General features: G+C 42.0%; 1 protein-coding gene across 1 annotated transcript in view; it reads left to right on the forward strand.

Annotated features, from left to right (window-relative positions):
* col24a1 (collagen type XXIV alpha 1 chain) overlaps window positions 1-12,669 on the forward strand; it is a gene marked incomplete at both ends in the record, with an annotated part of 183,635 nt that overhangs the window by 139,731 nt on the left and 31,235 nt on the right. The window contains 7 exons of the mRNA XM_080727840.1: window positions 857-901; window positions 4,196-4,249; window positions 6,402-6,455; window positions 6,611-6,664; window positions 6,957-7,010; window positions 8,073-8,126; window positions 11,898-12,005. Of these exons, the coding sequence (XP_080583966.1) occupies window positions 857-901; window positions 4,196-4,249; window positions 6,402-6,455; window positions 6,611-6,664; window positions 6,957-7,010; window positions 8,073-8,126; window positions 11,898-12,005 (423 nt within the window). The remainder of the gene's footprint in view (window positions 1-856; window positions 902-4,195; window positions 4,250-6,401; window positions 6,456-6,610; window positions 6,665-6,956; window positions 7,011-8,072; window positions 8,127-11,897; window positions 12,006-12,669) is intronic.

Raw genomic sequence — 12,669 nt, forward strand, 5'->3', positions numbered from 1 at the left:
TTGCATCCTCTTGTTGAAACTCCTCACTGTCAGGTGAGAAATGTGACTGTCAGTGTCACGTGTAACGAAGGAGACACACACTGGCCTGGCCTATACCCTTCCTTCCTAACTAACCAGCCAGTAGGGGTCAGCAGCGACAAGGGACTACAGTACATGGGGATTTGGCGACTAAACGACTAAACGTGAAAAAGAAATGAAGTTGTTTTTGCCTAATCATCATGCCTAAAAAGACAAAAAAGGCAAACGGAATAGAGCCATTTGCACATGAATGCAAATGAGAATGCACTATTCTACTGCAGTGGTTCTCAACCTTTTCAGGCTGTGACCCCCAAAATAATCATATTTGAAATGGGGACCCCCCCCCCCCCACCCTGACGAGCACTAAGAGTTGAGGCATTCCATTTTGTAACACGGTTCTATTGTGAAAATAGCAGATCTACATGCTCACAACGCCTTCACAATTTCGGACAATTTGGCCAATGTTTAATTCTAGAGGTATTAAAAAGTCCTTAAATTGGCACTTTAGAAACCTGCAGATACCCTCTATAGCCTACACTTTAACTGTATGTTGGTTTGTTTACTGTTGAGTGATAAGACAATGTTGCACATTATGCTAATCATCTGGGGACCCCCCAAAATAATTTGGGGACCCACAGGTTGAGAACCACTGTTCTACTGTACCAAATTACATTGAGATTATTGTGCCTTTATAAAATAAACAGCTTGTACACTTGGGCCATTGGACAGCAATGTTGCACAAAATGTTTAAAGTTTGCCAGTACTGTATGCTGTATTCAGTGGATCTGAAACTGTTACTCAAAGTGTCTCGTTCATGTCTTGATGTGTTTCCTTACAGGGCAAGGCTGGCGCACCAGGAGAGAGGGGCCTTCCCGGGAAACCTGTGAGTTCTATGTACCTTATAATGTACTTTTCCACTCCATCACCCTCTCAAAGCTTTAATTACCAATGTTCGAGCATGTGCATGACGTACTGTAAAGACTACTCAAGAGACAACATCACTATGGCTACGGAAGACAACAAAACGCTCAGGCTGATTAAATATTTCCACGTCTTCTTTTTATTTCTAATGTTACCTACCACTTATTATTTAGACCATGACATGACATGCGGGCTGTCGTGCCAGTAAATGCAACCAAGGGGAAGTTGTACAAAAACTGCCACAGTCATAAAACTGAACTGTGTGTGTGTGTGTGTGTGTGTGTGTGTGTGTGTGTGTGTGTGTGTGTGTGTGTGTGTGTGTGTGTGTGTGTGCGTGTGTGCGTGCGTGCGTGCGTGCGTGCGTGCGTGCGTGCGTGCGTGTGTGTGCGTGAGTGCGTGTGCGTGCGTGTGTGTTAATAAGGTAGTATAATGTTTTTATTTTGGAGAATGCCACATACTGGAATGTTTCAGTTGGCTCTACCAAAAGGCTATGTAACAGATCATTCTTCCAATCTTGTTTTAAGGCCATTATGCAGTTACAATTACAGGAATTGTGACCTATGGTTTTATTTCCTATACATTTGTTCCTTACATACCACTGTTTCCACATGGGTTCTGTCATGTGTACTGATACTCATCCTCGCTGATTTCCCAAAAAGGTAGTTTTCTAATATCACCTTTACTTCCTACCATTTGGCTTTCTTTCATCTGTTTTTTCCATTGGATAATTTAATGATAGATTGTTTTTAATGCTTTTCAGCTATGAAAGGATAAAATGTCTGATAGATGGAATAAACAGGAATACAAAACCGATCAAAAACATACTGTATCATTTATTTCTGGTTCACCAGGAATTAGCCCCCTTTAGAGAAAGGCTTGCACATTCAATGGATGTTGGATTCAGTTATTGGCTTGTCCTGCATTCAATTGATAAATGAGCAGTTTTCTTCTTTTACAAATCATTGGCTTAATACTTGACAGATGGCGTTGTTTGAAATTGTTCTTGTCGCAGGCATGAATGCCTTCATGTATTCTCACTCAAGTACTCTTATGTACACACAACCCCACAGCCACACACATGCATGCACTCACAGCACACTTGCATACTCACACTCTAGTACGAGTACATACATGCCCCGTTGAGCGTCTCACTACAGTCATTTGAATAGGGTGAGGTCGCAGTACATCTGATCTCACACACTCACAGGTCATTATGTCAGCAAACAACTGTTTGGAGCTGAAGTTCAAGGCGAAGAGTTACTGCTCCACTGACATGACTTTGACCCTCTACCTCTGCTGGAATTCTTACCAATGAGATCTGATGCTCACAGGATGATATATTAAGTATAATGAAGGAAGAGTACCTCCTCCCTTCTGTCATTATCCTTTTAACGCTGATCTACTGTATGTATTGAAAGACCTGATGTATACACCAGGAGGAAAGAGCATTTCTTTCACCTTTGCCTGCCTTTGGAGTCATAGCGCCATCTTGTGACTGGTCCAAGAAAATAAAAAGAGTATTCAATGCATGAACTATCATGCCCCGCTCTCTCACACTCAGGGGCGTCACAAGGGGTGGAAAGGTGGGACTGAGTTACTGGGGCCCACGGTGGAGGGGCCTTAATTATTTTATACTTTAGCTATTGAAAAATAGAAGATCTACAAGCTCACAGCACGCTGCAAGCTTGTAGATCTGCTATTTCTTTGAAAAGTCGTGAAAATGTTTGCAAATCTGGAATATATGTATTTTTTAAGCGAACATTTGTAACTCATATTTTGCTTCTGGGGGGGGTCCCTGGAACTAAATATTTTGAGATGGGGGTCCATGGCCAAATACATATCATTTTGGGGGTCCTTCACATGAAAACGTTTGAGCACCACTGACATAGAAACATGTTTTTTTTTTTGTTTTTTGTTTTTTGTTTTTTAAACCTTAAGATTTGAAATATTTAAAGACTTGCACACGATTTTTCAAAAATAGCAGATCTACAAGCTCGCAGCGCGGCACTCGGTGCCGTGCTGTGAGCTTGTATATCTGCTATTTTTCAATAGTTAAAGTACACAGGGCCCATAATTCGGTGCGATACCCCTGCTCACACTACTCAGTATAAAGCTGTTGGCGACTGGATTTTGTGGTTAAGCTGTGGGCAACTGAAGTCTTTATGAATTCATGAGTGGAGACAGAAAGAGTGATGTCATTCCCTCCAAGATCACGTTATTGAAAGTAGTCACTCATTCCTCTGTCTTACTGGCTTCTCTGGTTGATACTGTTTGGCAGTGATTATACCATGCTCACATAATATTGAATTAGATCATTTATTTAGCAATTTATATAAATCCTCTTGCTCTCTTTCAAGATTTTCCAGACTCTTTATACAGTTTATGGCCTATGGGAATTCATAGTGACCTCCCTTCAACTTTTGTGTTCTCTCATTTTCATACTTTCTTTGTTCTGGTTACACCACCTATTATATTGTAATGTTTTCCAATTGAACATGCAGACTCATCTGTGACAAATGTTTTTAAACTTGAAACACACACTCCTCCAATATATTCATTTTCTTCCACAGTTCTTGGCCAATGTGGATAGTGGTACGGTGGCTACTTCTTTATCTGAGAATCTTAGAATGTCAGTTCTGAAGTGAAGTCTGTTTCTGACAAAGCCGTATTGTCTAAACTTGGCAACGTGTTGCTTGGACTACAACAAAGCAATATTCATAGTAAGGCAAAGACAGTCATTATTCCTGTATCATCAAAGACTTTCTACAATGGCTTTCAAAGGCTTTCTGCAACCTTATTACTCCATCATAAGATCAAACACACTCCCTACTGACAGTACTGTTCTCTGTTTGTGCCTTGCAGTTAAGGTGGTAGTACTGATGATGATGATGATGATGATGATGAGGTGAAGATACTTCATTTACAATTATCTAGGATATTGTAGCCTTTTTGTTGTTGTTGTGTTATTTTGTGCAACATTAAACTAGGCTGCTCTCTGTCGAGGAGCCAACTTGTGTCTTGTGCACTCGTGACTGCCTACTTGTGCGCCAGCAGAGAGTGCAAGTTCTGCAATAGGTGTGAGTGCTCTCTGTCTGTCTGTATGTGGGTGGGCAACCTGCACCTTGTTATTTATATCATTATACCCTGCTTTCGCCACACTGCCTGTCTCTCTCCACTGTCGCTGTCAATAAAGGATAAAAATGACCCCCCAAAAACAACCCTAAACTAAACTGTGATCTGATGTTTTCTTTTCCAGGGTAACGCGGGGACTCCAGGCAGTACAGGGGAGATGGGAGCCCACGGTGAACCAGTAAGCATGCAAACTTCCAACCATTACAACAACACTATCACACAACACAGTGTGATAGACAGCACAAGCACAGTCTTACGATGACTTACCAGGTGTCACACTGGAAGGCTTCTGTGGAAGGCAGCATGTTATATCAACATCAGGATCAATTAAGGAAGAAGGGATGTACTGATGAGATAGATCAATTGATAGACTTTTATTGATTCCCATCAATATAAATTCAGGCATTGTACAGTAGCAACGCAGCACAGTAAGCTTGAAGAACAGGATTGCTACTGTACTGGTAAGAATAGAGAAATACTGAAAATAAAAGTAAAAATAAAATTGATACAAATTTTAAATAAGTAAAGTAAGTCCTATTCATCTTGGTCTGACTAGTTTAGCATAATGTATAAACTATTAACTCATGGATTTCTAAGAAAAAACGTCGACTTTCGCGGTTGCCTTCTGCGTTTTTCTTACCTTTTAACAAGGGCGCGTGACTGTCCATCGTGCATGATGGTGCACGGATCGTGTCGTGTGCACGCTGTGGTCCGTTCGCGATTACAACAACAGACCCCATCTTAATACTTGCTTCCATTGCTGAGCTAGGAGCAGTGTTGTTTAGAAAGGAAGTAAACGGAGCAGGAAGTGGTCACAGAAAAACGGGTTGTTCCGGCCCGCAGATCCTGTTCCACTTCCAGTCCCAAACCAGAAAGCACTATCTTGGGGGCACAGAGGCACCGCGGATCGGCGATCCGATTTTTAATCGTTTTTAATCTAATCTAATTAATCTAAACTCAGGAAACTCAGGCCTCGGCACGCAGAGACACTGGGAAAAACTCTGGAAGCTCGAGCCTTGGCAATCTAATGTACAATCTTACCACCAATAATATTATGAACATCTATCATCCATTAATAGATATATGCATGATAGGTACAGTGCCAGCTAGCCTACATTGTGCTAATATGGATAGTATTATGTACAGTCTATCAACAGTGAATATAATAAGCAAATAAATATACATGGTAAGGTCTGAGGAAGAGACTCCCAGCTTGAAACATTGCGCATTTAATAAAAATAACCAGAGGGTAGCAGTATCCTGGTGTGCAGATTTTATTGTTGTTTTCAAATAAATATGCAATACATCAGCAGTGAAACATGTAGACATCTATTATGATATTCTAGCATATTTTAGTGTTGCACTTGCCACTGGCGATTGGAGCTTTATAATTTTAATAACAGGGTGCAAAGCACAGACAAAAAATTACATCTTCGTCAGGTCATGATGACTACTGTAGTTGTCGAGACCAGGTCTTTCCTTCCTCTTCATGCTCTGTTCATATTTGTTTTCTGCCTCCTCCATCCCTGCCCTGCACTGTAATGATCATATATACAGTATGCACACACAAATACTGTATGCAACATACACTATGCACTGGTGTGCGCGCGGTAACATGTCATTAGGTCGAACACCCTTTGGATCGACCACCAAACTCTAACCCAAACCCTAATCCTAACCCCAGTAAAACTATGCCTAATCCTAACCCCAGTAAAACTATGCCTAACCCTAACCCTAAAACTAACCTCAGTAACCGCTACGCGGGGGATTATCGAACCTGCCGACGCTCGCTGTTCGACCCAGCGGGAGTTCAACCTATGGGGCAGTCCCCGTGCGCGAGCCCGCACGCACGCACGCACGCACGCACGCACGCACGCACGCACGCACACACACACACACACACACACACACACACACACACACACACACACACACACACACACACACACACACACACACACACACACGTGGCATGTGTGCACATTAACTGAAGTCCCACCACTCATGGATTAGTCTCCATAGTCTCAATACTAGCCATCAGGGACAACAATACCCAATAATAACCAATAATATTATTGAATTAGCTAAGATGTTTCAGACACGCTAACTGCAGCATTTATGATGATGTTGTTTTGCCTTTGGTGTGTATTCATTAGCACTTTCAGTCTTCATACCTTTTCATACCTCTAATTATATTGATTTTCCAGAGATTCATGTACTGTACAGTGTCATACCTTTATTTGCATTGTGTCCTCTGGTTAAAAAATGTAATAAAAGAGAATTATCTTCTGGAGTACTCAGGCATTTTCCATTGCTTATTGATCTTTCAGGGAGCAAAGGGACCCCCTGGAGACGCAGGACCTGATGGAGAGCAAGGGCATGAGGTATTCTGCTCATTTGTGAGCATTTCAATATTTGTCAAATTACATTTTAAAATCAACACAAAGTATAGTATAACACACCACTTTAAGCATAATCTGCTCTGCATACATGAAGAACACTTGCAGTCATTGACCTCTCTTCATTCTCACCCTCCCAGGGTGCACCTGGATCAGAGGGGGAGTCTGGCGCCATTGGAGAGCCGGGGTTAAAGGTCAGCACACCTCACCTGGAGCACCAACAGTACTCTTACCCCCCCCTCCTCTCCCCCCTCCCCCCAGCTCAGTACAACGTTTAGCTTCCTTGTTCCCTTCAATATAGTGTGAGGAGAAGTGCACCTTATTACATGACTGTAGCCTTGGGTACAAAAACAACTACATGTCAATGTTAATGCTCCGTCAGGTACAAGTACTAGTGGAGATTGTCTGTGTGTGTGCGTGCGTGCGTGAATGCGTGCACGCTTCGATGTACCTCCTGAGCAGGCCAGTATTTTGCTGTCTCCACAGGGTGAAGGGGGGCCTCCGGGAGACGAAGGGGAGCAGGGGCAGCAGGGAATGAGTGTGAGTGGCTCCGACCGACATACTAATCCCTTCCTTGCTTGTGTTTGGGTAAATCTAATCCAGCAGTATATTTACTCTCCCTTCATTTCACTGAGGATGTGTAATCCCCAGCCTGGAGAGAGTGGATTTCTTTTAGATTAAAATAACCTGCTTGAAACCTATCCCTATGTCTTTCCTTTCCACCAAATTCAAATCTATACTATAGAACAAAGTCATTATTAAAAACAGTAGCATCTGCTTTATATCCACATTCTAACATAGCATCCAACAAGGTAACATGGTCATGATATACTGTATATTAGGGGCGTGACAGTTTATCGTATAGATTAATTGCGAAGATATTCGATGGTTGCAGCCCTAATACATCTGGATGTGTCCAACTGTCCATTCCATCATGCAGTATTTGTATGTGGTCCTGTTTAATCTCACAAGACAGATTAAGGGTTCCCAGATTGGGTGCTGTTAGACTGCCAGGAATAAACAAAGACTGCATAGTGACTAAAAGAGCTATTTGAATCTGAGCTGTACATGCTATTCGTGACTTTTTCTGTGTTCGGTCTTCAGCACAATTGTGCCCTTTTTTTTGGCTTGTTTGTCTTCGTAATTGCAATAGCAGAGGGTATTCTTCAAATAATTGCATTGATATCCGTTCAGCTGGGGAAAAACACAATAATGAAAGGACTATCTGTTCCACGGCACATGTATTAGGTGATCTGTGGTTCCATGGTCCAAGCAGAGAACAAATAATCTTCTCCGCATACTGTACATACTAACCTAATTCCATGTTGATAAGAACCACAGGCCCCTTGTGAGGATACGCTAGTCAACATTCCTGAAGGGACATTATCCGGCACACTTCTAATAGGAGAACTTATTGAAACAATCTGCATCTTCTGGCAATATACAGTCAAACACCAGAATCACAACGGATATCATTCTGAAAGCAAACACGTTCTCAGTTATCTGGAAAATGGATATAACCTAATTTACCGGCATGATTATTATTGTAGTGTTCATTGGATGTTGTACCAACGATAACAAAAAAAATATTGTGTCTTGTAGGGTGCTCCTGGTCCCTCTGGTGAAGACGGCTCCCAGGGGAAAGATGGACCGAAGGTGAGGACCAAAATTAGATTTGTTTTGCTTCCATAAAGCAGAAATAAGGAATTTTCCACTGTTCATTTACCAATCTCAATGTAATGTTAATGCCTCTGTTTGATCATTATGAATACCATATGTTTTACTTTGTGGAATGACAGTGTCATGCAAACCTAGCAAAAACAAACGATATATTAACTCACCCAATGCATTGTGTGCTTGTAGATGGGCTATTTTTGCTACTTTTGAAAGCTTTGCCTATAATGACGTGCCAAAAATGGGAATGCCAGGGTGAAAGTAGTCAAGTCAGAGTTTGAGAAAGCTGAGGGTGTCCTGTGTTATTTCATCAGACAATAGTGGAGAGAGAATAGCAACAGGAAATTCGTTTTATACGGTACATTGTCAAACATTTTAATGGTCCCTGGATAATGTACAGTATAGCCCACTTTACCCTGTATACTGGATATTCAGGAGCAGCATCCCATCAATGGGATTTAAACACTAATATTTGTCTGCATTTTATGCTAGAACAATGTGTGAAAGCTGTGATTCAACAGATTCCATAAGATGGTTGGAGCCCCTGAACACCATGACGTGTCTGGTGTCATGACCTCTTCTTATTGGCAATATGAAGCTTATTGCATTACAGCTGACCATTTCTGTCAGTGGAGGATAAAGTACTCAACCCCAGTACTTGGGTCAAAGTACTGTATAGATACCTGGTCAAATACAGTATTAAGCACCATTTAAACTGAACACGATAACTGTAACTATGAATATGTCGTTTTAAAAATCATAGTAGTGGAACTGTAGTGGATTCACACCACAACTATAACGATAACTACAGCCGTAAACGATACAGTTTGGACCGCTTTCAGTGTGATTTTATGAATGATACATATTGACCACCAATCTGAATCCACAAGAAGGACATTTGGGATGCAGCCGGTCTTACCCTCGGAAAGCATTGACATTGCAAAGATGAGGAGATGATTGTAAATAGCAAAAGTTAGCTAGTATAGGCTAGCTGGCGTTACCTGAGGTACAACTATCTTGTCAGATTATGCATATATCTGTGATTTGACAATAAAGTTGATTCTTAATGTCAAATGTGTACTTGAGTTAAACAACTGAAGTACATTTTCTTTTTAATATCAATGCATTATTGTGTTGAAACTTGAAGTTGCAATAAGTAACTTGTTGTTTGACCCTGGGTCTACTGTGCAAGTGCTGGATTTTATACCACTGAACTAATAGAGACTGCTTGCTCTGGGGATAAATTAGATTTTGAACTTCAGGTTAAAATTCATGTGAAATCAGAAACAGGATTGTGTGAAAGGTTGTGTCCAATCTAGACACAGGATCTGCACAGAATGTTCAAACTATTGCAAACGGTCAGCCGACTGTACTTTGTTGTGCGCATGCGTCAGAGGAAATCAGATGAAACTAGAAGCAGTGCTCTTCTGAGCACAGGTCTCCGCCAGGTCAGGTAGGTTATTGTGGCCTCGGACAGATTCGTGTTGATCACATGACTGTAGAGATGTCTACTGATTTGCGTGATTTTTGGTCAAAAAGTTTGGCAGTGACCAGGCCAACGGTGCCGGAGGTTAGCTGGTAACAGCTTGGACCAAATCACATGGCATTTTTGCGCTAGTATTACTGCTTAGCTCAGGAGTACAGAGTTGATCGTATAGGAATTGAGAGTTGAGAATATGGCATCTTACTTACTTACTTACTGCCTTTAATGCCGGCTGGCATGTAGGGCAGCAACAAAGGATCTCCACTCCTGTCTGTTCTGGGCCAGAGTCTTTATAGAACCCCAGGTGTGATGCAGGATCTTTATCTCTCCCTCCACTGTCCTATGCCAGGTGTTCTTGGGTCGACCTCTTTTGCGTTTACTGTCTGGTGTCCAGTGATGGGCAGTTTGGGTGATGTTGCCCTCAGAGGTTAAAGTTCTCAGTCCTGGGGACTGATTTCTGTCTTGAGGATTCCATAGGGGCTGTTTCTGAGATCAGTGCAGATTCACAAATATATAAATAAATAAGGGGGAGGTGTAGTGATGGCCGCGGCGTGAATGACAAAGTCGTCAAAACGCTTGTCAAGTGATCTCCAAACTAAAAAGCAGTTATAATTTCAAGATATTGAATTGGCCAGACTAGCATAGAATACAACAGAACTTCAGAAGATACTTCTATAAAATGAAGCATGGATTGGCACACACATTCAGTGAAGGCAGTTCAGAACTTAAGGGAAACACCCCAAATATTGGTGTGCGCTGCAAAAATCACATGTTGGGACATGGTCTGAAAATAAGTTTCAGTCCCCTGTGCTCTGCTCTCTACGGATTACATGCCCAATCCAATTCCACCGCCTTCTCATAAGGATGGTAGGAAGGTGGCTAAGAAGGTGTTGATTGGAGATGGTTTTGGGCCAGAACATTCTCTGTATTTTCCGTAGGCATTTGGTGTGAAGGCTGACAGTTTGTGGAGATCATTTTCTGTAGTTCTCCAACATTCTGAACCGTATAGCAGGGTAGACAGGACACAACTCTGGTACAGTCTCAGCTTGGTGTTGGTGTGTACTCGGCCAAGTTCCAGACGTTGTTAAGCCTCTGTAAGGTGTTTCTGGCCTTGCTGAGTCGGCTTGTGATGTCACTGTCTGCACCTCCATCGTGGCTGACAGCGCTGCCTAGGTAGGTGAAATTATCGGTTGTGGATATGTTTATTCCATGTATCTGTATTCTGTATTGGTGCGGGGGTTGGGATGTTCAGCACCATCAGTTCTGTCTTCTTCTGGTTTATCTACAGACCTACTTGCTTTGCAAAGGTGTTCAGACGACAGGTCTTCTCTTGTATATGTTGGTGTCTGTGAGAGACCAAGGCCAGGTTGTCTGCAAGGTCAAGATCTTCCAATTGTGAGAAGAGAGTCCATCTAATGCCCCTTGGTTCTTCTCATCACAACCCGGTCATACCCCTGTTTTAATAAATATGGTATCAACTGTAGCTCAAATGTGTGATGGGCAAGGCCTCTGGGTTATCTCTAGGCTTGCTCCCGCACCAAAAGCAGACTCTCCACCACCCACTGCTACTGACTGCCAGTAGCTGGTGTTAGCCGACCGAGCATGTTTGGTCGACTTTCGACGCTTCCCTAGAACTTACGAGTACGAGTTACGACCCGACATGACAGCACACTTTCCAACGCTTACTGCGTTGGTGCGGTGGAGAGCTACCTTTAATGTTTCAATAGAAGAGCAGGGAGACCAAATACAACCACCCCAATTGTATAACTTATCTACAAGTTTCCCAGTGAGCTTACTGGGGAAAAATGTGTGCTCCACTTCATCTACACATCAACTTGCAGTGATTCAGGTGTGACAGGCCACCTGCTGAGGAGTAGGAAGTGATGCCCACCTTTCACGCAAGGGCTCATGGGACACAGGAAACTTGTGGATGCTATATCGTACAAATTAGAAAAAAATAACATTTTATATGCTAAACAATTAAATAATAGAAAAATAGAGCGTTAAATAGGCCTTATGTTTAATTCATAATATAGCCTATATTTGTTTGGATTCGGGGGGTCAAAAGTATTTATCTCTGAAATGTAGTTGAGTGAAAGTCAAAAGCTTCCAAAAGAACAAACACTCAAGTAAAGCACAGCCACGTTTTTTTGTTTTACTTAAGTACAATACCCAAGTAAATGTATTAGCTACAGTCCACCACTACTCTCCATATACACATTTCTTCATCACCCTCTTTGACTCTCCCTCTCCATTCCTCTCTATTTCAGGGTGAGCCCGGTGATCCAGGACTCCTGGGAGAGCCAGGGGAAAGAGGAATAGAAGGGGACCCTGGGCCTCCAGGACCTCCCGGAGGACCAGGGAAACAGGGCTTTCGTGTAAGTTTATTTTATTTATATAAAATCATCGTTACCAGACTCATCCATTTTCATAACTTAGGCTCATCAAGTTTCGTCAATCTTATTTGGACAGAGGGCAGCTAAAAGCTATTTGTTATTTATAAAGACAATATGTGAATTTAAAAGAAGATCCAATTACAGTTAACAAACATAATTAATCAAAGTGGGTAAGACTGTCAGGTCTATTGTGGCATGGTACAGATTGCTGCAAAATCCACACCACTAGGGGGACACAAACCCTCCAAAACTGCTTGTACAACAAATGGGACTATTATGACCCACATAGTTATGGGAGTTGAAACCACAATATTACTATTGATTCTAATACGGTGGTTCTCAGGGGAAAACAATATATAGAGGACAGTATAAGCTCTATGTTGATTGTCTTAAGTACCAGCTCTTATGCCTTAACTTAAAGGCCTGTCCATTCTGTCTCCGACCACCAAACCTTTCATCTGAAAGGTCCGGTTCAACTACAAAATGACATCACTCGCATCTTCTGAAAAGCATTACTCCAAATTAGAGGGTTAGGGTTAGGGAAATCTGCATGTCGCAAAGGCCTTTAAGTTAAGGCATTAGAGCTGGTACTTAAGACAATCAAAATAGAGCCCTATATGTTTCAAGTCTGTAACTCACAGTTACA

This window comes from Nannobrachium achirus (genome assembly GCF_963921795.1).
Source record: "Nannobrachium achirus genome assembly, chromosome: 1".
Lineage (NCBI taxonomy): Eukaryota > Metazoa > Chordata > Actinopteri > Myctophiformes > Myctophidae > Nannobrachium > Nannobrachium achirus.